This window comes from Equus caballus, chromosome 17, assembly GCF_041296265.1.
Source record: "Equus caballus isolate H_3958 breed thoroughbred chromosome 17, TB-T2T, whole genome shotgun sequence".
In the NCBI taxonomy this organism is placed as follows: Eukaryota; Metazoa; Chordata; class Mammalia; order Perissodactyla; family Equidae; genus Equus; species Equus caballus.
In genome coordinates this window covers 41,878,719-41,904,779 of record NC_091700.1, presented here as the reverse complement: position 1 = coordinate 41,904,779, position 26,061 = coordinate 41,878,719, and the positions used below count along the sequence as shown (strand labels likewise).

The following is a 26,061-nucleotide window of genomic DNA, read 5'->3' as shown; positions in this document are numbered from 1 at the left end:
AACAGCAACACTCTTTGATGATGTAACAACAATGTCTCCTAACAGTTTTCCTTCTAATTAGTTGTCTCTAAAGGAACTAATGCATCAGAGTTCCAGTGCTCAACTATTTTTCTTCAATCAACCCACTCTTACCTCCACATTCTTCTATTATTTCAGCTATTGTGCTTGCTTCATCACCAGCCATTATCAGAATGTTTTTCAGACCATCTAGAACCACCTGAACAACTTGAGAGTCTTTTACTGACAGTAAATTACAGAACGGTGGTATTACATTCTGCTGTACAAGGTACTCAACCTAGACAACAAAAGAGAAGAAATACTTTTATTTACATATCATTTACCCAAAAAGAACACAGTATAGGGCTTATAAACAACGTGCAACTCCTCAACATAAGACAGTAGTATACTTTCTAATACTGACAATCGTAAGTTGGTTCTTCCAAACTCACCTGATCTTTCCTGCCGCTTATTGTTAAGTTGCTAATTGCCCAAGCAGCTTCTTTTTGTGTTCCAAAGTCCCCCTGCAGGTTAAAAAAGAATTGATAACATACATTCTTTATTCAAAAAGTCTTGGTTATAATATACTAACAGGCACGATGAGCTCCTAATATAACTGACCTTAGCAAGCTGATGAATAATCATAGGAATTAATCCAGCATCTATGACAGCTTGAACTTGTTGCTGGTTGCCTGCTGTTATGTTGGAAAGGAACCACACTGCTTCCTATAATTGAACAAAATAAAGAGTGCTTTTATTTGAAAAATTCTATCTTTAATGCATTTGTATTTTTATTTTAACGTAGTTTATATATACAATAACAAAATCACCTGAGTTTTATTAAGGAGAATGCTTCTAAAAAGTGATTAGTCATACAGAATCTCCCATTTTAAACAAGTTACAAGGAAACTTCTATCCATAATATTTGGGCCCCATTAACCCAGCATTTATCCATTCAATAATATATAAGCCTACTATAAGCCAAGCACTATTTTAGACAATGGTAATATGGCAGTAAACAAAACAGACAAATCTTTACTCATGGAGCTCACATTTTTGGTGCATGAGCTCCCCCTCAAAAACCGAAGATAGAAATAAATAAAAGACTGAATTTCCTAATACTTTGTTAAAACTACTTCTAAGAAAGGGGAATTGCTTTATTGTAAAAATATCTGCGAGATATCTTAGAAGTTAAATATCTAATTAATCTAGGATGAGTCTGTAAGACAAATTTTATGGTAACCTTAAAGGATTTATAAGTTACAAAGAAAGAGGTTTATTGTAATTTTAGTGTCAAATGTGTATCTTCTTTCTCCTCCACAGTTAAGAGTTAACTGTAAATTTATTTTGCCATCTAGTTGTGGTAAGATGTTACCAATTGGTCAATTAGTGTTTAGATTATATGGGTGTTCACTATACAATTCTTGCAAATTTCTTGAAGGTTTGAAAATTTTAAAACTAAAATGTTGAGAGGGAAAAAAAACTGAGTTGGTAACCTCTACCTCTCCAAGGTCTCATGATGGTCCCAAGATGCAAATAACACAAATGCTCAAGGTGAAAACTTCCGAAGCAACGAACTGCCTGCTGAAGCTGGGCAGGTACCTACAGGAACCCTGTTTCTTCCCCCATGATACCTTCACTCAGAGCAATCCCATCACGGGCTGGAACTTCTCTCCACCCACTTCTGTCCGGCTTCCTCACTTCTCAGCTCTGTTTCCAATTATGGAATACATTTAGCTGTAAAAACCACCTATATTATTGAAATTTCTACCGTAAAAATAACTGGCTGAGAGTCTGAAAGACTCTGGCTTCTTTCCCTTCACTGGAACAAATCTATCTATAAAATGTGATTTTTGACAACATACTTTTCTATAAGAATCCAACTGTCAACTTACAGTAAACTATATAAATATAGCTATGACACAGAAGAAATGATCAAGTCTGCTTATTTGGGCGATGGTGGCATTTCAGGCAGATAAAACTGCATTAAACCAAATGCCAATCAAAACCCTGAGATACCACTTCACACCTCCTAGGGTAGCTATAAAAATAATAATAATAAAAAAGGAATTGTAACTCTCATACATTGCTTGTGGGATTATAAAATGGTGCAGCCGCTATGGAAAATAGTTTGGCAGTTCCTCAAAAAGTTAAACACATAATTACCATACAACCTAGCAACTCTCCTCCTAGATATTTACCTAAAGGAAGTGAAAGCAGGGACTCAAACAGACACTTGTATGCCAATGTTCATAGCAGCATTATTCGCAATAGCCAAAAGGGAGAAACAATCCAAGTGTCCATCAACAGATGAATGCATAAACAAAATGTGGTATATAGTACAATGGAATATTTATTCAGCCATAAAAAGGAATGAAGTTCTGATATATGCTCCAACAGGGATGAACCTTGAAAACATTATGCAACGTGAAATAAGCCAGACACAAGAAGACTTAAGTATATTTTTAACAATTAATAATAAGTTTGTATTTCAAGCTTGAAATCTCAAAAAAAGCAATTTTTATGATCCTTTAATTTAAGCACTGCATCTTTAGGTCCAATCTAATTTCACAGAGATTAAATTATGATCTATTTGTTTATAAAAGATATCAGCCATCCAATGGGAAATTTTGTATGTACTCTCACCTAGTGGTTACTAACTTAATGATTGTTGCTACTGCTCAATCTATTTAAATGAAAACATTGGGTTAGTATAAAAATAATCTTTATTCTGTAATGATCAGGGCAGCACCAATAGCAAGCAATAAAAAATTGAAACAAAATAATTGCAGAGGTGATCTGCAATAATTCTCACCTTAAACTGCAGTGGTTTTGAAGAAAATTGCAATCAAACAATTAGCACCAGAAACAAGAGAACAATTAAAAATGAGACAAAGAGAAAGAAATCAACGATGAGGATATTATATGCCTTACCTTATTTATCTTCTCTTTTGGGTGTGATAAGAGATTTGGGAAGTGTGACAGGACATCACAGTTGAGAACAACCTGGGTCTGCTCATCAGTGCCAGTCACTATGTTGCCAACTGCTCTGAGTGCTGCTGTCTGGGGGGGGATAAAAACGTTGTCTGTAAATTTATTTGTTTATGATGAAACTGATTCTATATTTTTCAAAATCCTAAGAGAATGTAAAAATGCAAGAGGTGAATGATTAACACTTACTGCATTTTTACACAAAGCATTACACAAAGCGGATCTGAGAAGCAATTCTGAATTTTAAATAATAGTTTTATGAAAAATGGAACTATATGGAAAACAGAAAAAACATTCAAAAAATGAAAGGAAATTAAAAAATGTAAAGGTCCATTTCTAAGAGCTATTTTTATCTATTATTAAACTGGTACCACAGAAAGATTTTAATAAAGGCCTGGAATGGGCACATATTTCTATCTAGAAAGTCACTTTGGCACAGCTGGGATGAACAGATCTATCAGCCACCTACCCCTAATTAGAGTGAGGAGAAACTAGAGACAGAAGAGGAAATGCAGTTAGGAGGCTGTTGCAATTATCTAGAGGAAAGAAAATGAGTCTTGAACTAAAGCAGTGGCTCTAGATACATAAGAAGACAGATCTGAAAGCTATATAATAAGGATGAACAGGATTTTGTAATAGAGGGGTAGTAAAAGGAGGAATCAACTTTCTAGCTTGGACTATGCTGTCCACTGAAATGGGATGTAGAAAGAGGAGCAGGTTTGTGGGGAAGACAATACATTTTAATTTTGTCTGGTTGAAATGACAATGGAATGCTTGAAGGAGTTCTTAGAGAATATATCTAAGGGCTCAAGGACAATTGGCTACATGAGCCTGGAACTCAGCAAGGAATCTGAGTGAGATAAAGATTGGGAAATCAACAAATTCAGGTTCAGTACAATAGCAGGAGAAATATGGAAGATATGTACATATAGACGTAACTGAAACCTTGCTGTGCAAGTTAACTGGCTATAGCAAACACAATTTTATATATATAAGATAAATTTTAAAATACTTACTTGAACTTTCACTTCCTGGTGGCTCAGAAGGGGCACAAGAAACGGCACGACCCCTGAATCAATAACCATCTGTATCTGCTCGTTGCCTCCATCTGTCAGGTATGACAGAGCCCAAACAGTATCTACAAGAATCTATAGGAAGTAAAAAAGAATTACCAATTTATGTAGTTGTCTGAATGTTTAAAACGGATAACATACTTCAAGGGTGGTGACAGAAAAAGTAATTAAGTTTTACGTTTTAGCTTGGTGGCAAAAATGTCTGCTTACCTGATAAATCTATTAAGTACTAGGTAACTCTCTATCTATGCCTACCTCAGATCACTCTTCACAAAAATGAGACACAGAAGTCTTGGACAACTTCTACATTTATATGTCAGATAGATGAATTTAAAAACAGGCAGAAAAGTAATTCTCCCTGGCCCCACAAACCGAGTACCTAATCATCACGGGGGAAGACTGTACACACAGAATGACACCAGTGCCCATGCTGCTTCAAGTCTAGAAGAGACCAAGAAGATCCTGTCTATGCCAGTGGTTTTCAAACATGTTTAGCAACGTAATTAACTTTTTCAGGCTCTAAAGCAAATAGATAAAAGAAATGACTTGGCATTTTAACTCTGTTTGGGAAAAAATTAATTATTTGCAAAGTCCTTGAAAAGTGCCCCTAATTGAAGAGCACAGAGTATAAACCATGCTGTATACCCAATATATGGCAAATAACAAAAACTAAAAAGTAGGCTCAGGTTTGTAGACTCATTCCAAGTCAAAGAGCTTGCAAGTCACTTTCCTTGGTGTCTTCACATCACAGAAGAATGTAAGCGCAGGTTTTATCCATGTGAAAACCCAGAGATGTTTCCTATTGGAGTATCCAAATTAAAGACATTCTGTTGCTCTAAAATAGCAGCAGCCACCTGAATTAAAATCTCTCCACATATCCTTCAAAAAGTATATGAGTAAGAAGAGCAAATAAAATCATGTATAGCCCATGCCTTCAGCATTACTAGGAGTCAGTGAACACAACGAATTTCAAATTACCTGTAAAAAGAGAAAAAGTTAAATTCTAGCTTTTGTCTGGGCTTCCTGCCCCAAGCCTGTGTGAGACCTCAGAGAAGAGAGGAGAGGGAAGGGCTTTAAGGTACCATATCCGAATAAAACTACTCCACATTACATTAGTGAGACAGAGACCATGTGGCCTGAAAAGCCTACCATGTTCACTATCTGTCCTTTACAGAACAATCTGCTGACACCTTTACTAGAGGATGAGCTTCACTCAACCAAGAGATGACTGAGGAAGTATCTCACTGTAGATCAAAGACTAATACAAACGTGGGGATAAAAGTGGAAGAATAATTTATAAATGTTGTATGTTCTGGAAAAATAGAAATATAGCAACTTCAAAAATGGGAACACAGAAGGTATGCCTCAGCACTGAGCCCATCTACCACCCCACCCCAGCAGTAAGGCCTCCCTGCTGGGGTGTCTGCAGATGCTATTTGTGTGAGCAAAGCCTGTCTACTACGCAGTCTGGCAGTAACAGGTAAGGAGATTTAAATACAAGTCGGAGTCTCATAACATAACACCCAAAATGTGCATGCTACAACTGAAAATAACTCATCATACCAAGAACCAGGACCAACTCAACTCAAAAGGGAAAAGACAGTCCACAGTTGCCAACACGAAGATAACATAGATTTTGGAATTATCTGACAAGGATTTTAAAGTAACTATTATAAAAATACTTAAGTGAGCAATTATGAACACATCTGAAACAAATAAAATATAGGAAGTTTCAGCAAAGAAATAGAAGACATAAAGAAGGAAATTAAGACTGAAAAATTTAGTAACCAAAATTTAAAACTCACTGAAAGGACTCAATAGCAGAATGGAGAGAGGGGGAAAAAATCAATGAACTCAGAAATAAATCAATGCAAATCATCCAATCTGAACAACAAGGGGAAAAAAAAAAAGACAGCAAAGAAATGAACAGAGCCTCAGTGATGTGGAGGATAACAAAAGATCTAACATTTGTGTCATCAGAGTCCCAGAAAGAGAAATGGAACTGAAAAAATATCTGAAGAAATAATGGCAGAAAATGCCTCAAATTTGGCAAAAGACATAAACCTACAGATTCAAAAATGGGAGGATAAAGTGAGAGAAAATAGAATAAACTCACCAACTGTACAAGTAAATACAGGAGTCAAAATATACCACTGAAAACTGTCAAACCAGATAGTAAAAAAGAAAAGGGCCTTATAGAAAGTATAAGTATAAATGGAATCTTAGAACAAAAACAAATCTTCCTAAATGCCAAAAGAAATTTTAAGAGAAAAAGCACACTAAGTAGAAAATATAACACACAGAAATTATATCACCAAATAATACGACAGAGTGGAAATCGAACATATCAAACAATGTGAATGGGCCTAATTCACCTATAACAAGAAAAAGATTTTCTTTTCTCTTTTTTTGGTGAGGAAGACTGGCCCTGGGCTAAAATCTGTGCCAATTCTCCTCTATTTTGTATGTGGGATGCTGCCACAGCATGGCTTGATGAGCCATGTAGGTCCACACCCAGGATCTGAACCTGTGAACCCCAGGCTGCCAAAACGGAGTGTGTGAACTTAACCACTCTGCCACTGGGCCAGCCCCAAGAAAACAGGTTTTCAAATTGGCTCCCCAAACAACACCCAACTCTATGCTGTATACAGGAGACACACCTAAACCTAATTCAGAAAGGCTAAAAATAAAGGGATGAGCAAAAGGTACACCAAGTAAATGACAGGAAAACAGACACTGCAATCCTGTTAGCAGACCAGGAGAATTTAGACTAAAAAACATTACAAAGAACAAACAAGGCCATTTTATAAAGCTAAATCCCACAATTTACAATGAATATAAACAGTTACAAACATCTATTCACCAAATAACCCTGCAAAAACCACTACAAAGCAGAAACTAAAAAGACGCAAGAAAAAATATACTAATAACAGGTTTTCACACTGTCAGTATGAGTGAGGTCAAGTAGACAAAAAACGAGGACATAGAGCTTACGAATATATACTGAAATTTATACCTTAATAACAGATAACGTAACTTGCATACGGAGCACAAAAATCACGTTAGGTCCAAAGAAAACAGAAATTATGTAAAGCAGAAATATTACAAAACTACTACAAGGCAATCAAATTAGACAACAAAATAAAAACCAAAAAGGCTTTTCCATATGGAAATTTAAAAGCCTCATGTCAAATAACTCTTGGATCAAAGAGAAAATACAAAAAAAATTGTAAAATTTCTACAAAATCATGAGAACTCCACATAACAGAATCTGAGATTCATTTAAAGCAGTAATCAAAGGAAAGTTCACAGCCTTAAAAAATGTATACAATAGAAATAAAAAAATAAAAATAAAAATAAATAAATCCCAAATCAAAAGCTAGAAAAAGAACAGTGCAAACCAAATGAAAGCAAAAACCAAAGAAATGATAAATATAAAAGTACAAAGTAATGAGACAATGAACCGAAATATCACAGATCTAATTAATAAATTGAAATCCTGATTCTCTGAAAAAATTAAAATAGAAAAAGTCCTAGCTAACTTAATTAGAAAAAATGGGGGAGGAGAAGCACAAATATAAAAAATAAGAGATGACGAGGAAAATATCCTTGAAACAGTAAATTAAAACAAAAAAACGATAAAGAGGCTATTTTCCATACTTTGAAGCAAAGGTGAAAACCTAGATGAAATGAATAATTTCTTAGGACAACAGTTTATAAAAAGTGACCTCAGCAGAGAGAGAGAACTTAAATAAGCCAATTTCCATAGCAAAAACAGAGAAAATTATCAAGAAACTATCCTAACGAAGTATCAAGACCTAAAAGATTTCAAGGGGGAAACTACCAAATCTTCAAAAATCAGATAGACCCAATGCTATACAAATTGTTCCAGAGCACAGAAAATAAAGGAAGCATAATGTTAATGAACTTTAAAAAAGCATAAAAACACAATATTAATACCTAATAAAGATAGCATAAAAAAAACTGCAGACCAATATCACTTATGTGAATGTGGAGGCAAAACTTCCAAATAAAATATTAGTGAACAGGATCCCATATCACATTAAGAAAATAATACATGATGGTCAAGTGGGATTATTCAAAGAAGGCAAGGATGGTTCAATTTTAATAATATCATTAATATATGTCATATTAATAGATTTAGGGAGAAAAATCATAAGATTATCTCCATAGACACTGAAAAATTCAACACCCATTCTTTTTTTTTTGAGGAAGATTAGCCCTGAGCTAACTGCAAGACTACAGAGAAAGTCACTTGTATGTTGATGCTGGGAAGCAAAATGGCATAGGCCCTAAGGCAAGGAATTTGGTAATATGTAACAAAGTTACAATGCCTTCACTCTTTGACCTAGCAATCCCACTTCTAGGAATTTACCCTGAAGCGTATCTCCAGTAATATGAAAACACATAAGATTATTCACTGCTATTTTACTTACATTTGCAAAATTCAGGAAATAGCCTAAACGTCTATCCGTAATAATATGTCTGATTAAACCATGTCCACAAATGGGACACTGTGCAGAATGATACTGGTTGCCTTGGTCTGTGATGTTTTATGAGGCTGCTAAATGAAATGTAACTTTGTTTTCATTACATGGCTCCAACTATTAGCAGAAAGTTATTATTTTCCCCTACTAATATGCAGAGGCCTAAAAAAAATGAAATATTTAAAGCTTCTAAGCTAAGATCAGTTACTGGCTTTCAGTGGGATCTCCATGACAATATCTCAAAGGCTGATGGGGGAAGATAACCTATAGCTAGGTCTTAGGTCCCCTGAAACTGCAAAGACTCTGCTAGGCTCTCTTTAATTTTGTTTTATAATATACTGTGCCTTAATTGAAAATTTCATTTAAAAAAATCTTGAAAAATGTTGCAATTCACAGAACAAGATAATCAGGCCATTCCAGGTTCTTCTGTTTTCATCAGTTTGCTTTCCTCATCTCCATTATCAGGCTAACAGCTGCTCAATGTCTTTGATGCTTGTAATTTCACCTTTTGCTGCCTTTTCCCATCTACGCTGCTTCTGCTATTTTACATTTTCCCCTCTATTCTTTTTTCTTGGTTTTCCCTTTTTCTTGATTTCTATGCTAACTTACCTGGCTTTTACAGCCACTAGGACAAAGAGTATACTCGTCTCCTTCTAGCTAATCATCTGTTTAATCATATGCCAACAAAGTCTTCAGCAATCCCAGGTGACTTTAATTATTTTTCACTATTTGTGTCTGTTTTTCTCTGCTAGGAAGCTTTAAAACTTTGTATACTTCAGCAATATTTCAGATACTTGAAGACTGCTAGAAAGCTGATCTCTAGACACACAATAGGAGACAAAAGCCCATGTGCAAAAGACTGACAACTCTATAGGGTCAATGTTTTGAAGCAACAATCTTCTTGAAAACTGTTATCACATAAACCAAAGGAAAATCTCTAGCAACCTAAAGTCTTCCAACACGAATATGCTCAGCTCAAAAAGCTTCACTGATTCTGTCACCTCCAGTAAATACGCTAACAAATAATAACCTGTTAGGCACCATTACTGAAAATTGCTGTTAACATGTACAGCATTTTCCTAGAAGGGCAGACGCCTGTGGCATGTCTATGGAATGTTAATGTCACACACGCTTCAGAGACAACCAGAGCTGAACCAAGTCACAAGTGTATACTTACATTTAATCCTCATATGCAGTAAAGCGCAACTCAGGAGGCTTGGGGTGTTCAGATCCTACACATTCCAAAGAAAGGACTGGCCTTTGATCAGCTCCTTCCAGATAACCTCTGAGGCCCTGGATTACCCTGCCTGATAACACTGTATACTCGAGACCTTGGGCCAGACAGATAGCTTATGCTAACAATGTGATTTTATGGTGAACACCTCTTTTTGTTTGCCTGGGGCTTTGGGTCATACTCTATCAGTTTGACCTCTGGGAGACGATAGCCACTGAGTAGCTAAGCTCAGCCACGTGGGCTGTCCATGTCTGTGTGACTGACGCTCAATAAAACCCTGCCAAACTTCAGGAGCTTCTTGGTTGAAAATACTTCATATGTATTGTCACACATGGTTGCTGGCAGAGTAAAGCTCTGTCCTTACAACTCTATGGGGAGAGGACAACTGGGAGCTTGACCTTTAGATTTCTCCTAAACTCTGCCCTATGTGTTTTTTGCCTTTGTTGATTGTAATCTTGTGAAATAGGAAGAAATGTATTTATTGGTCTCTGGCCCTAGTTTCCAGGACAGAGCTCCTACAACCCTTGTAATTGTCCAAGTGATAAGAGCACTGGGAGCGTCTTTTGTTCTTTGAGGTGACTCTGGGAGGGCTCCTGGATGGGGACTGCTCACCAGAAAGACTAAGCCATGATGGGAAGCTTGGAATTTTCAGCCACACTCATCCTCCAGAGAGCGCAGAGGGGCTGTAATGGAGTTAATAACGGATCATGCCCACATGAAGAAGCCTCCGTAAAATCCCAATAGCAGGGGGTCCAGAGAGCTTCCAGGTTGGCGAGCACACCCACACGGGGAGGAGGATGCACCCCAACTCCATAGGAACAGGAGCTCCTGTGCTCGGGACCCTCTCAGACCTCGACTCTTGCCCTATGTATCTCTTCATCTGCATCCTTTATCATACCTTTTAAAAAACTGGTAAACGTAACTGTTTCCCTAAGTTCCGTGAGCCACTCTGGAAAATTAATCGAACCCAAGAAAGGGATTGTTGGAACCTTCAAACTACAGCCGGTTGGTCAGAAGCATAGGTGATAATTCGGGCTTTCGACTGGCATCTGAAGTGTGCCGGGGGGAGAGGGGGTGTCTTGTGAGACTGAGCCCTTAACCTGTGGGATCTGTCTCTGGGTGGACAGTGTCAGAATTGAGTTAAATTGTAGGACACCAAGCTGCTGTCACAGAGACTTGCTTGTTGTGGGGGAAAACCCCATACATTTGGTGACCAGAAGCATCACAAGTGAAGTGTTCTGTATGAGTAGTGAAGGAGGTACATAGGAGAGAAACACACAGTCGGGGAGAATTGGGTTTTTCCTTACAGAGGAAGGAAAAAGCCAAGGTTTCCTAAACAAATCTGTATCCTTTTACTGTAGTAAACTATAAGCATGAGTGTAACAGCTTTTCAGTGGTTCCTTCTAGCGAATCACTGAACCTGAGGGTGGTCTTGGGGACCCACAACACACTTATCACCAAGTGTCACTAACAATCAAGTCTCAGCATATAACCAAACTGTTACTGATTAATTTCACTTGTACCAGCAGTAAAACAAGGTAGATTTGTATCAAATGTTAAGTAACACTCAGAATTGTCTAGGCATGTCGAGCCATGGATGAACAACTTCAAAAAGGGCAGGAAAACCAAATGCCACAGAATCCTTGCAATTGTAAATTAACTTTACGAAGCACAATAACTAGAAAGCAAATGAACAGACTGACCAGAATCAGTCCAGATTTCTTCTCTAGTCCTCAGGGTCAATGTTTAGCTTTTCTTCTAATGTCACATTGGCACATTAAGGTTAATGAATCACCTAATTATCTTATCTCCACACCCTAATCCAGCTTTTCCAGCATTCTCACTAGTTATTTTCTCATAAATTAAGTCATTCCTGATGTTTTGTACCTCTCCCTGCTGTTACTCGTGTTTTCTGTAGTGTCCTATTCTAAAACCCAAGTTGGAAAGCTGGGTATTATCCCTGACTCCTCTCTTCTCTCACCACCCATATCAAAACCAGCAAATGTATCACCTACGCATTTCTCAAGTTTTCCCTTGTCTTTTTTTGTTGAGGAAGATTAGCCCTGAGCTAACATCCACCATCAATCCTCCTCTTTTTTGCTGAGGAAGACTGTCACTGAGCTAACATCTGTGACAATCTTCCTCTATTTTGTATGTGGCACACTGCCACAGCATGCCCTGATGAGCAGTGTGTAGGTCCTGGCCCAGAATCCAAAACTGGTGAACCCCACACTGCCAAAGCAGAGTGCGTGAACTTAACCACTACACCACTGGAGCTGCCCCTCCCTTGTCTTTTTACTCCTAATGTCTAAGCTCTAGTACTGGTCCTAATTTTCTCTCATCCATACTACAAAATCACCACTGATCTGTCTTCCCATCTCCACTTTCCCCTAAAATCTACACTTCACTTAGTGATATGCACTATCAATCCAAAATACAAATTAGACCATTATTCTTTGGCTCCCTATCAGCTACATAAAAAGGATATATGGCTTGTAAGGTGGTATACAAGATGCTGTGTGATCTAGAACCTGCTAAATCTTTGCCTTATTTTTTCCCCACTCTTTGTTTTGTAATTTATGCTTCCATCTCTCTACTTTTAAGAACTCCTTTGCTGGTTCCTCTTCCCTGGCTGCTACTGCTCAAATTCAGAGAATTCCTTAGAATTAAATTTTTAGCCCTTTTTCTGAATCTTACTCAATGTCCATATTTTCTTGAATTCCTTAAATAACTGCTATACCTCAAATCTGTATTGCCTTTTCCTTCTTGGAGGAACAACCAGTAAATAAAAATCAATGTGTCTGTCCTACAATAAACTCATCATCTTCCTCTATCAGTCTCATCCTTTTGCTTTATTCCTTCTGACAGTTCATGGCATTATCAGCTATTCAAATGCTGCCAAATTAGAAACCAAAGTAATTTTTACTTCTCCTTCTCTTGATCTTCCTTCTCAAAGCTCTATTCAATTTATCTTTTGTTTTTTTAAGATTTTATTTTTCCTTTTTCTCCCCAAAGTCCCCCAGTACATAGTTGTGTATTTTTAGTTGCGGGTCCTTCTAGCTGTGGCATGTGGGATACCGCCTGGCTTGATGAGCGGTGCCATGTCTGTGCCTAAGATTCGAACTGGTGAAACCCTGGGCCGCTGAAGTGGAGCGTGTGAACTTAACCACTCGGCCACGGGGCCGGCCCCTCAATTTATCTCTTAACACTCAAATTTTTCCTCTCCTAACTATGACTGCTTCTAGTTCATACCTTCATCAATTTCCTTAAACCTACTATTGATAGGAAAATAGGCCTATCTACATTCAAACTTTCCCCATTCAAACCCTCCAAACCTCTTCTAAGTTACCTGACTGTTAACAGATGGAAGCACATCACTCCTCTATTTAAAAATCTTTGATGACTCTGCACTGATTACAAGATAAGCCCCAAACTCCTTAATGCAGGATTCAAAACCCTGCAACTTAACTCCCTGGCAAACGTGTTGGGTTATTAACTACCTGTATTCTCCAAACTCTCTACGTATCCTCCTGAGTCCTTAATATCTTCCTCATGTACTTGAAATGATTTTTTCAACTTGACAAAATCCTACTAATTCTAGTTGTATGACTTCAGAAAAATTACACAACTGTCTGCTTGTTTTACCACATTTGTAAGATGGAGACAATGACAGTACCATTCTCATAGGATTTTTGTAAAGAATGAATGAGTTAACATATAAAAAATACTTAAAACAGTGCCTGGCACATTTTAAACTCTTAATAAATACCAACTATTAACAATCATCTTTGTCACCTCTGTCACCACTTCTACCACCACCCTTCTCCTTATAATACTTATTTCAAACATTCCTTTCTCAGTGAAGCTTTCTGGTTGCCTGAGACAATACATAACTTCACAGTCTAGCATTTTGGTCACTCTTCTATTTTACTTTTTTGGTTTGTTTTCTCACCATATTGTGTGTTTATGTGACCACGGTATGAAAAGGCATAGGCCCTGGACCTGGCTGCAATTCTCAGCTATGACTCTCATTCACTGTATGATCTTAGTTAGGTTATTTTACTTTAGAGTGTTTCAATCTCCTTATTTGTAAAACAGTAGAATAAAATTTATCTCATAATGGTGCTGGGAAGACAAAAGGAGAGTATAGACATAGATTCAGCATAACAAGTCATCGACACAAGTTCATTCCTTTCACTCTTTTTCCTGCTACTAATGTTGAGGTCTTAGAGGGCAGGGTCTCTACGGCGTCGTCTTCTTTGAGCTTACAATTGATGGCACAATTCTGGCTTCAGTGGAATAATCTGCGAGCGTTTGTTTAACTTGACAACTAACCTACAACCACAGCACTCTGCCATTTTAATATCTTGCCTTTCAAATAAACACGACCAAGGGATGAGAGAAGATTTTATTTGCCTATAATCAATTCCATAATGTCCTGGGGGAAAAGTTTTGATGGAAATAACAGACATTTTGCTTATTTCCCTTTTATTCTTGGCTGTCAGAAAGCTTAGACCTAAATTTAGCATTCAATAGCAAGGAATATACTTTTTTGTATAATTTTACCTCCTCCTTCTTTCTTTTAAGGTATTTATTACTTTATACATCTTTTGCTAAGTCATTTTTATATCCAGTCCAAAAACAGGATAGTATATAACTAAACAGGTTTCACTTAAGTTTTATGACATTTCAGGCTAATATGTCACCAAAAAAAGCTACTTAAATAACCTTTAAAAGATTCCTTCCCAATAGCTTAAAGTCCTAAAATGAACTAGAGAAATGTGGTTTAATATTCATGTATGAATTATACTGCCTCTCAAGAAATGTTAGCAAAGATGTATTTTCTTCATCCTGATGATAAACCACACATAATTCTAGCATACACACACACAACTACATATTATGTGTATGTGTAAATACAGGATTATAAAAACAGACAGAAATCTTAGTTGGAACAACAGAAGCCAGATCAATGCTAGATCAATGCTAGAATCCATTCTAGATTCACTGAAATTTATCCATTGTTTTACTCCACGGAAGAACATTTTTGCCTTGCTACATTTAGGAGAATTTTCAGACTGCCTAATAAAAAAATTTTCCAGAACACAAATAGTAAATGCCTAACTGAACCTCATGTAATGCACGAATCATCTAAAAATGCCTTCGCATTTAAAACTATACTTGATATTCTTGAGTACTGTACATCAAAAAGTTGTAGCCTAGGAGGCAGGGTGGTTTCATGGAAAGTATACAAGATCTGTCATCAGAAGATCTCAGTTTTGAATTCTGACTTTGATCCTTACCAGCTCTGCAACTTTGGATAAGTCATTTAATCTTTCCCTGAGGCTCAGTTTCTTATTCCGTAAAATAGGGACAATAATATCTAGCCTACCTATTATAAGAATGAAATGAGATTAAAAAAAATAAAGGTGCTTTATAAAGTTTTGCCACTTTATAATATTAATACTTAAAAACACTACTAATAATGATACAGATAAATAAATTTCATATGTGATAATTTCTCTTAAGTTAGCATTTTTGCTGTTTGGATGATTTAAGATATAAACTTAATTTAACCTTAAGCCTATTTCTGAAAAGTACTTATACATTGTGGGAGCTTGACAAGTTAATAAGATATCCACTGACCTTTACTAAGAGCCTAAAGAATAAATAACCCTCCCAGTGCCATCAAGAGCAAAATCCCAAATCTAAGCTCTGCTTTACTTACGTTTATGTCCGTATGGTATATGAGGACACATAATGCTGGCAAAATCTGAGGAAAGAAGATAAACAATAAGTAACACTAGAGTTGATGAATATATATTTCTAACTGTGATACAAAACGCAGTGAACACTATTTGCAGGGCAAGAATGACATTAAATTTGTTTGAATCTCCATCAAGAAAATAAAAATCTGATAAGTTCAATCTGAAAAACCAAAAACATTTTTCAGATGTCCAATGAAAACATCCAAATAAATCTGGCAGAGATTAACGTGCCTTAAAGAAAAAAACATTTGTTTTTAATAACCTTCTTTATGACATATAATGTCAAGTGCAAAGAATGGAGATGCAAGTATAAAAGTATAGTAATTAAAAAAAGCTATTCTTAAAACTGCCATCATTGTCTTACTTACCTTCTTTAAGTAAAATATGATTTTACTTAATAAGCTACTTGAGTCAAATTAAAGTTTCTGACTTCAGATCTAGTCAATAAAATTATAACCAGCACAAAGAATAAAGTTTGTTGAATTCAGACCTTACAGATATTTTTTTTAATCTGGGAGAAGGGGAGAAGGGGTGGGGAGAATCACACTAAGTACCCTTTCCCTAACAGCAAAAGGTAGCAGAAGCTGATGAAGGATGTCAATTATAAAGATTCATAGTCAACATTTTCTATGCAGTCAAGTGATTAAAAGTTACATAGGATTTTTAAAAACTTAAAATACTCAGATCCATTTACAAATCAGATGTAAACAGAAGTTTTTACTTTAATTTGTAGATTTAACACAAAGTATGTCACACATTTAAGAACACTAATTTTGTCAGAAATCATGGGAAATTTCTATTGGATTTAATGCAAATTCACTCAAGAATATTTGCATATAAGTAGACTAGTTTTATCTGTAGTAATCCCTTATTTTTTAGTGTTAAACCAACAATACAATGCAATAAATAAAACTCTGAGATTTTATTATTTTCTCTTTTGTATTTTTGTTTGAATCACTTATGTTTTCCTTTTATAAAAATAGTCATTAAAAAATAAGAATTAGGGTAGACTGATACTCTTTCAGGTGCCATAAGGTACTGAACTTGTATTTCACAGGACTCAAAAATTAAATATGACATGTTACTTAAAAAAAAATCTCATACCTGCAATGAAATCAGTATATGCATTATTTCATTCCCTGTGCATGAAAATCTAAAGCATAAACATAGGGAAAATATACCATCTGGCCTTTGTAATTCTTCATTTACCTCCTGAACTGTCTCCATAGGCGGTGGGGGGTCCTTATTCCTGCAGAGATTGACAATGACCCATGTGACGTTCCGAAGGAAGGTGATGGGAATGGAAGGATTGATGAAGGACAGAAGAGGTTTGACAACTCCCAGTGATATGACATAATCTCTACATTGAGGACCATCACCTACAGAAATGAAAATTGTATTTAAAAAAAAATTACATTCAGGATGAGAAAGTCTGAAATGTATGCAATGGCTCATGTTGGGACACTGATGTTCTATGTTTCCTCACCATTAGTCAAGGACATCAAGTATTGCTGTTTCTCCAGATTTTGATTTGGGAAACACAAATTTAACCTACCAATCCCGATAGCAAATTGCATCACTGTTTCAAAGAGATACCATCTTAAGTTAGTATTTATGAGGCAAGAAGATAGTCAACTGATATTAAAATTAGAGGAAACATAGTATGTAATGGCTATGCCAATGCAGGAAAAAAGTTAATTAAGTATCTTAATTGGAGTTTTTTCAAACCTAAATGCAACTTACCTATAATGTTTCCCAAAGCCCATACTGCTTGTTCACAAACATTCTGATGTGGTGAATGGAGAAGTCTCAGAAAAAGAGGTACGGCATCTATAATAAACAAAAATGATTATTTATACTGCAAAGTGTTGAAGAGTTTATAGATTTCAGCCTAAATATGTTGATAAAATATACAGAGCCTGGCACACTATAGTTGCTGAATCATAGTTCACTGAATATATAAACATGGCAAATATCTTTACCTTAAAAATAATCAATTTTAGTATTTTCTACTAGTAATATCTGAGTAACATGCCTATTGACAGTACCTAAAAGTGACTATTTTTTTTTTTTTCTTATAACGATTGTCTTTTTTTTTTTTTTTTTTTAAAGATTTTATTTTTTCCTTTTTCTCCCCAAAGCCCCCCAGTACATAGTTGTATATTCTTCGTTGTGGATCCTTCTAGTTGTGGCATGCGGGACGCCGCCTCAGCGTGGTCTGATGAGCAGTGCCGTGTCCGCGCCCAGGATTCGAACTAACGAAACACTGGGCCGCCTGCAGCGGAGCGCGCGAACTTAACCACTCGGCCACGGGGCCAGCCCCTAAAAGTGACTATTATGTCATAATTAAAAGACAACAGAAACATGAAATTTTTCCTATAATGTATTAAAAAACAAAGAGTTCCTACTCCAAACACGTAACCTTAGAATTCTATAATACTTTAGTTAACGTGATCCTAATTGGTGATATGAGATTAACTAAAGAACTGATTATTCCCATCTCAGGCCCACCTTATATTTTAAAATAACTTAATATTATAATCCTTACTCCTTACATAACTTACAGCTTGGCCCAAATTCTAAAACACTGGTATCATTCCCATTCCAGGTCAGAAACTGAACATAAGGTAGATCACTTTTTCTTAAATTTCAGTAAACTGTGACCACCTCTAGGATCTTTTGCTGTATCTCTGCACTATTTGTATTATTTACTTAACATCTAAATCAAAATTGACTCACCCTTTTAACTGCTTTATTGAGATATAATTTACATGCAATATAATTTATTGGTTTAAGCGCATAATTCATTGGCTTTTAGTACTTATACAGAGTTGTGCAGTCATCACCACAATCTAATTTTACAAAATTTTCATTACCCCCAAAAGAAATCCCATACCCATAGCAGTCCTACTGTCCACTCCCACAGCCTTAGGCAACCATTTAATCTACTTTCTGTCTCTACAGATTTTCCTATTCTGGACATTTCATATAACTGAAATCATATAATATGTGGGGTTTTTCGTGTTTGGCTTCTTTCACTTAGTATGATTTTTTTGAAGTTCATCCATGTTATAGCATGTATCAGCACTTCATTCCTTTGTATTGCTGAATAGTATCCCACTGTATACCACATTTTGTTTATCTACTCATTAGCTAATGGATATTGGGGTTATTTCAATTTTGGGGCTATTATGAGTAATGCTGCTGCAAACATTCGTGCACAAGTCTTTGTGTGGGCACGTTTTCACATCTCTTGGTTCCACCTAGCAGTGGAACTGCTGGGTCACATGGTAATTCTATGATTAACCTTTTGATAAACTGTTTTCCAAAGAGGCTGCACCATTTTACAGTCCCATCAGCAATGTATGAGGATTTCAACTAACTCATATTTATAATTTAACTAATTTTACTTATCACTTCTGTAATTATAAGACGTATCACTTACCACAAATAGAAGATAACAAAACAATTAAAAATGAAAACAAAATATTGTTATTAAATTGTACCTACTAGTCTCTATTGAAGCCCTAGTCTAAAATCTGTTCCTTTTTTGTTACAACTAATGTCTAACTGGAATCTTTCCCCTTGACATTATGAAATATCTGAAAGAAAACTGAGAGAGAACAGGAATCTCACGAGCCGTTTCCATGTAACTTAATGCTGTATCACAATACTACTCAAAATCACCATGAGTAACACCTAAAGTCAGTTAAGTGTCCCACACCTTAAGAGTACTTGGTGACATTTAGTTTTTTTCAAAGGACTTTCATCAAATTGGGTCAACACACTAACAACAGTCAGCCCATTCTGAGGTAGGCAAAATTTCAAAAACATATATGTTACAAGCTAAACGGCATAAGCTACTCAGAACCTTGGAAGTATTAAAAACAAAAATTGTAAAACCTGTTGTTAGGGGATGATCTCTAGCCAAAAAGGTAAAACTCTATTCACTTTTTAGTAACCACAATTAAAATTACTTAATGATAGATTCATGATAGCTATCAGAAAAATATCAACCATCAAAAGTAAGTTATAAAATTCACCAGTTTAAAAATGCTACAAAATAAAATTTAGTCTTTATAACTAAATGCCACTTCCTTGCCTCTATTTAAAAAAAAAAAGTCCAGCACGTGAGGAAGTTAATTTACTTACTAGACTGCACGACAGCTTGGGTCTGTGAGGAAGTTCCTGATGCTATATTAGTTAACGCCCAAGCCGCTTCAAACTGTAACGAAGGGCTGTAAAAAACAATAAAACATCTTTAAATACATAACTAACACTTACAAATTTATGACCTGCAGATCTATATGGCTATCTTTTACCTTGTCCTGAATTTCACCTCATTATATCCAACTGCCTATTGGATATCTCAACCTCAATGTCTCAGTGGCTCCCAAAGTCAGTCAATATAAATCTACTTCATGTCCACTGGTAGTGACAACATGTAGCCAGTCATTATTTTCCTTGCCTTCTTCCTTTCCCACAGACGTGTGATCAATAAGTCATGTCAATTTTACCTTCCAAATATTTCTTATGTTTATAGCATCACCCCCAATATCACTGTGCCACTGAGGACCTCAGCATCTCACCTGAATCACTGCACAGGCTCTAGACTGGCCTGAAAGCTGGAACCCCATCTGACTCCAGCACACTATCTGCTTTACATACTGAAGATATTACAAGGCTGCATAATTTTACTGGAAGGGCAAGATCGTTATAATTTGGAATAGTGATGGACAATCATCCAAAGAAAGTAAAAACTGAAATAGCTTTTCAAAGATGGATAAAAGATGGAAAGGCACTGAGAGCTGGAAATACAAATAAAAGTATCATGGGTAAAATGATCATGATGTGTAGAGATAACCAGGAAAAGATCAAGAGAGCTGAAGCCAAGAAGGTATGCAAAAACATAATACAGGATGAAATTGGAAGGGTAGATTATCTAAGTGTGTGTGAGTTGTGGGTGGTGTGTGTGTGTTGGGGGTGGGGGAGTAGGGCTCAAATCCCAGGCCTCAGAACTTGGGATTTATTCTACAGACATAACCAAATATAGAGTGCTACTTAAAAGAGGAGTAAAGAAAATAATGTTGGAGTCCATGGTAAGCAGAATGGATAAAAAAAGGAAAGACTGATGTAGGAGAAACCTGTTAAAAGGAAATTACCTACATTAAGGATAGATAGGTGAAAGAATATAAATTCCTTTAAGTAGAATACCAAGGTGGCAGGGAGTGTTAGTGAGCAAAACTAAGGAGAGCCAAAGGTTAGGGACTTCAGTGAAAACTATAAATATCAAAGAAAGAGAGTGAGGTTGTTAGTATCAAAAGGTTAGAGAGATCCAAGAAAGAAAAGGTTTTAAGGAGAATAAACGTCAGAGACAGAGCAAGCAGTGAGCTTAAAAAGAAGGAACAGGGCTGGCCCCATGGTGCAGCAGTTAAGTTTCCACATTATGCTTCCATGGCCCAGGGTTCGCCAGTTTACATCCCGGGTGCAGACCTATGTACCGCTTGTCAAGCCATGCTGTGGCAGCCATCCCACATATAAAGTAGAGGAAGATGGGCACGGATGTTAGCTCAGGGGCAGTCTTCCTCAGCAAAAAGAGAAGGATTGGTGGTGGATGTTAGCTCAGGGCTAATTTTCCTCAAAAAAAAAAAAAGATGGAACAGATGAGAAAATGGAGTAGCAGACAAGAATTACATGATGAATTTTGGTGAAAGGCAAGGAATAAGAGGGTATGAGAGGCACAGGAGAAGTAAAACGATAATAAGATCAAAGATGATGAGACAGTATTATGTTGTCCCAGACCAGAAGGGCAAAGGGTTATAAAGCTAGACTAGGTGGTTTGGCAAAATACTGGAAATGAGGGCCTTAAATGAGAAAACAGAGGAGTGCAAAAATAAAATTACAAAGCCAGAGAAAGTCTTCTAAGATGTCATTTGAAAAATGAGTTAAGAGAGAAGATACAGAAAAAATTAATGAGTGCAGTAAGTAAACAATAAATGAACATTTATTATAAGCTTGATATGGCGTAGTGCTTTGTATGTATTCTTTCCATTCCTTACAACCACTTAAATCTCATAGATGAGGTATATCTGAGGCTCAGAAGACACTTGGGTTTTGGTTAAGAGCAAAACCTCGATTTAAACCAGGGTCTATTTGGCTCCAAAGTCTATGGTCTTTTATAACACAATCTTCCACGACAAATCCTAAAGTCACATCAAAACCAATTTTTTATTTTTGCTTTGAGCGGTGATTACACAGGTCTGTACATATTTTAGCATACTTTCCTGTATATATGCTATGTTTCACAGACACACCCACACAAATGAGTCGATGCCAAAGACTGGATGCAAAGAAAAAAAAGGAAGAAAGAAAAGTAGATCAAGAACAAAAAGGGGGCCCTGAAAGTAGGAGTACAACAAAATTTTTTTAAACAGCTGAAATAAAACTTATTTTTACTTAAATAAATCTTGTTATGTAAAATACACAGGATAGGATAAAAAAAGTGTTAAGAGATTTTGAGGGCTGGTTATGGCACACAATAGAAGCAGAAGGAAGTATTTTTAAATAATAAAAACCTGTAGTGGCAACATTTATATACCACTATTTTTATCTAGGCAACTGAAAATTCCTTAGACAACACTCAGCAAAATATCCCAAGCTTTAGTCTAAATGTTCTTTAAATGCAAAATTAGCATTTGTTCTAAAATATTTTGGAGTTCAAACTTACATTCTCCCCAGTTAATTCAAACTGATGAGGTTTAAGATACAGCACCCTGGGATATCTCTGAACACCAACAGAAATGGGGCCAGCACTTCAAAAGCTACCAAGTGGTGTTTTTCCCTTTCTATTCTGAAAAAGTATAACCCGCCCTCTTATTTTTCATTAGCCACAAATAAAAAGCACAACAGTGGACAACTAATCATGGTTAGAGTTCTGTTGAAGACTTTGCAGAGGATCAGTGGATCAGCTGGAATATTCCCAGGGCAAGAAAGAGCTACTCAGTTCTGGAAACCATTCATGTTAACTCAGTCATGAGGTTAATCTATATATAGACTCATAAGCAAAGAGTGACTCAAACAGTATTTGGGTTATTTTTAAATATTACTAAAAAACCCCCCAAAAAACCAAAACTAACAAAGACTATAAATATTTGAGATAAGTCAGAATGGGCAATAAACAGCAGCTAAAATTTTCCTAGAAAATATACACACACTTCATAAAATTAAAAAGAGAGGCACTTTAGGTCTGCTGAATAAGATGAGAAAATAAGAAAATTACATACATTTCATGACAAATGAAAAACATAATAAAGACAAAACCAAAATGAACTCATTGGTTAAATAACAATCCTAAATTTTCAGTTAACTGAAATAAAGTAAACAGGGAGTCAAATTTATACTTACTTATCATCTCTTTCTAGACATTTGACTAGAATTGGTAAAATTCCAGATTTTATTAGGTCATCAATTGGTGGGTTTCTGTCACTGGATAATAGCTTTCTAGAAAAAGAAATATAAGAAATAAATTGCTGTAATTTTCAAACTATGATAAGAAATAACAATGCACCACTTCTAGACCATCAGTGAAGACACCCTAGGTATGCCGTAACTCTCTCTCTGGACAAATCAGTCCTTACCTCGCAGCCTGGACAGCACTCAACTGGACCACTGGGTTATCACTTGTGGCATTCTGCAACACCAAATGTAAATTTCAGAAATTAAAAAGAAAATCAATTTCAAATACTTCAAAAGGAGAATATTAAATTAATAACATACCTGCAATATAGCTTCTAGTGTTACATTTTGCTTAAAAAGAAAAAAAGATAGTTCAGCAAAGAATTTATTAGCAAAATTACATTTATTAGTCTATTTACTAAAGCTAAGAGTTAATATACCTTCAGTATCAATGTACAATTGGTCTTAGATTAAAAAGGAAGTTCTCTGGTTATTATAAAAATTATTTTAAAAACATTTTATAAGAACAAGGTAACTTACTGCTTTAAAGTCAGCATCAACATCTGAATCTTCTAAACTTTCTTCTTGGGGAACATTTCTTTTTTTCAGTAAATGTTCATCTCTTTTGTTCTGAAAGGCAACCAATTAATAGGAAGTCATGAAGGCTGCTGTTAAAAAATCTATAAAAATTACTTCAACTTTATCAGGCAACAAACACTGAATCTCTACATAAGGATAATATGAATTAAATGTGCATAACTGCGAACCAATGACAGGTCACATTCTAGATCTAGTAACAAAATTAACTGGTTTATAGTCCAACTTTCACACACACACATACTATTTATTAAGCACCAACTTTTTGACCAATACTGTACCTCCCAACCTTTAGTGAAGATTTAAATTGGGGAATCATTATTATTATAAACGTCCAGCAAACATATTTCAAATAGTAGGCTAGCTTTCATGTACTTATTGCTAAGGTTGCCTGAAGCAATTTATTAAATAGTCCAGCCTAAGGGGAAAGAGTTCAATGCTCAAACGTTAAGTCTGTATCCTTGTTGAGAGTGTGGGGAATGGGAATTCATTAGCATAAGTGTCACCTACTTGCCTTCATCTCAGATTTAAACTCTTGCTATCTGGCTTTTACAAGAATTCTCTACTAGCAAATACAGGTCTACATTTTAGGAGATTTCAACTGTTTGTAATGGCAACCTGTGCCATGTCACATAATATATAACTTTGAGCAAATCACCAATTTTCTCTAAGTTTTTAGTTTGTCTATAAAACTAAGTCAAAATAAATTAAAGACTGACTAAAGGATTTCTAAGATTCTTTTTAACTTAAAACTTCAAAGGGTATACTAACTAGTTTTGAATACAATATTTATAAAAGTGATTATAATAGAAAATTATTAAAGAGGTATTAATATTGATGTTAAAATTCAGATCAAATAGCAAGTTAAAACTAGAAATATATATTTGAAGCTTACTGACTTGTCTGCATGACATCTACTTTTGTGCCATGTATAAGCAAGCAAGTTTAAACAAATTGATATTTATATATATGCTAACCATTAGAATACTTATATCACACAGCATACTTCTTCAGTAACTATTCAAATAATCATCTCTACATTATTTTTTAATTAACACACCTCACAAATACTAAAATCCATGCACTGATATTTTATAGTATCAAGTGGCTCCTCACAAGATATTTACTTACAGCGGGAAAACTCGGCAGAGAGCATCTTGACCAAGCAACAAAGGTTATTATCACGAGTAAAGGACAAATGAACATTGTGTGCCTTCTGGTCTGATGCACCAAGAAAACAATACCACTTCTGTGACATTCCTGACCAAAGTAATAACAACAAACAACAACCTGAGAAAAGTCAGACAAATCCAAACCTGCCATTCTACAAAAACTAGCCTGGTGCCAGCCCTGATGGCGTAGTGGTTAAAGTTGGGAGCTCACTGCTTCAGCAGCCCAGGGTTTGCTTCCTGGTCACTGAACCCCACCACCCCCGTCTGTCAGTTGCCATGCTGTGGTGGCAGCTCACAGAGAAGAGAACTAGAATGACTCACAACTATGATATACGACTATGTACTGGGGCTTTGGGGAGGAGGAAAAAAAAAAAAAGGAAGATGGCAACAGATGTTAGCTCAGGGTGAACCTTCCTGTGGGGAAGAAAAAAAGTGGAAAATTGAGTCCATCAGGTACCTGCTTTGAAAAAAAAGAAAAAAACCCCACAAAAAACCTAGTCTGTACTCTTCAAAAACGCAGTCATGAAAGATAAAGACTGAGGAACTGTCACACTGAAGGAGACTAAAGACACATGACAAATGGAAGGTCTAATCCTAGAATGGATCTTGGATTTATAAAGCACATTATTGGGAACAACCAGCAAAACATGAGTTGGGCCTATGAATTAGGTAGCAGAAATTTACAGATGTTAATTTGACAAATGCACTGTGGAAAGTGTATGTTTTTATGAAATAAGAACTGATGTATTAGGGTAATGGGGCACCATGCCTGCAACTTAGGCAGGGAAAAAAATGTTAGTTGAAGGGAAAAAAAAAAAAATATATATATATATATATGTCAGAGAGAAAGAGCAAGAATAAGGCAAATATGGAAAAATGCTAAGAATCAAGGAAGCTGGGTGCTGAGTGAAGGATGTACAGTGTTTTTCGTACTCTTCTTGCAACTTAATTTCAGACTGCAAGTCTAAAGTTGTTTCAAAATTTTAAAAAAATCTATGCATTGTATATCGTGATTTGTAACACAGTTAACTTAAAAATCATATTATATGGTAATTTTTAAGATCTCTTGGAATTTAATCCATTTTAAAAGTTTATCTATCAATAGATAAAACAAAAACTATTCTAACCCTGATCCCACTCTATTTCCATTCTCTGTGTCCTCCACCTTTTCCAGAGACTGAAACAATCAAGCTTCCAAAGGTCTTTTAGGAATCTTACTCCCTCCACTCCTCCTACTCTCCCAGGTATTTCAGGCATAAAAGCAAT

General features: G+C 35.9%; 1 protein-coding gene across 4 annotated transcripts in view; it reads right to left on the bottom strand.

Moving 5' to 3' along the window:
* KPNA3 (karyopherin subunit alpha 3) overlaps positions 1 to 26,061 on the bottom strand; it is a 93,773-nt gene that overhangs the window by 4,953 nt on the left and 62,759 nt on the right. For 2 of the 4 annotated variants that reach the window (XM_023621566.2, XM_023621567.2), the window contains exons 3-16: positions 24,755 to 24,883; positions 23,567 to 23,656; positions 23,348 to 23,377; positions 23,209 to 23,261; positions 22,976 to 23,071; positions 19,724 to 19,809; positions 17,315 to 17,401; positions 16,781 to 16,950; positions 15,532 to 15,576; positions 4,005 to 4,136; positions 2,932 to 3,060; positions 619 to 723; positions 450 to 521; positions 133 to 295 (exon numbers count right to left, since the gene is read on the bottom strand). In XM_023621566.2, the coding sequence (XP_023477334.1) occupies positions 133 to 295; positions 450 to 521; positions 619 to 723; positions 2,932 to 3,060; positions 4,005 to 4,136; positions 15,532 to 15,576; positions 16,781 to 16,950; positions 17,315 to 17,401; positions 19,724 to 19,809; positions 22,976 to 23,071; positions 23,209 to 23,261; positions 23,348 to 23,377; positions 23,567 to 23,656; positions 24,755 to 24,883 (1,387 nt within the window). The remainder of the gene's footprint in view (positions 1 to 132; positions 296 to 449; positions 522 to 618; positions 724 to 2,931; positions 3,061 to 4,004; positions 4,137 to 15,531; positions 15,577 to 16,780; positions 16,951 to 17,314; positions 17,402 to 19,723; positions 19,810 to 22,975; positions 23,072 to 23,208; positions 23,262 to 23,347; positions 23,378 to 23,566; positions 23,657 to 24,754; positions 24,884 to 26,061) is intronic. The other 2 variants (XM_023621568.2, XM_023621569.2) reach the window with 1 other exon arrangement.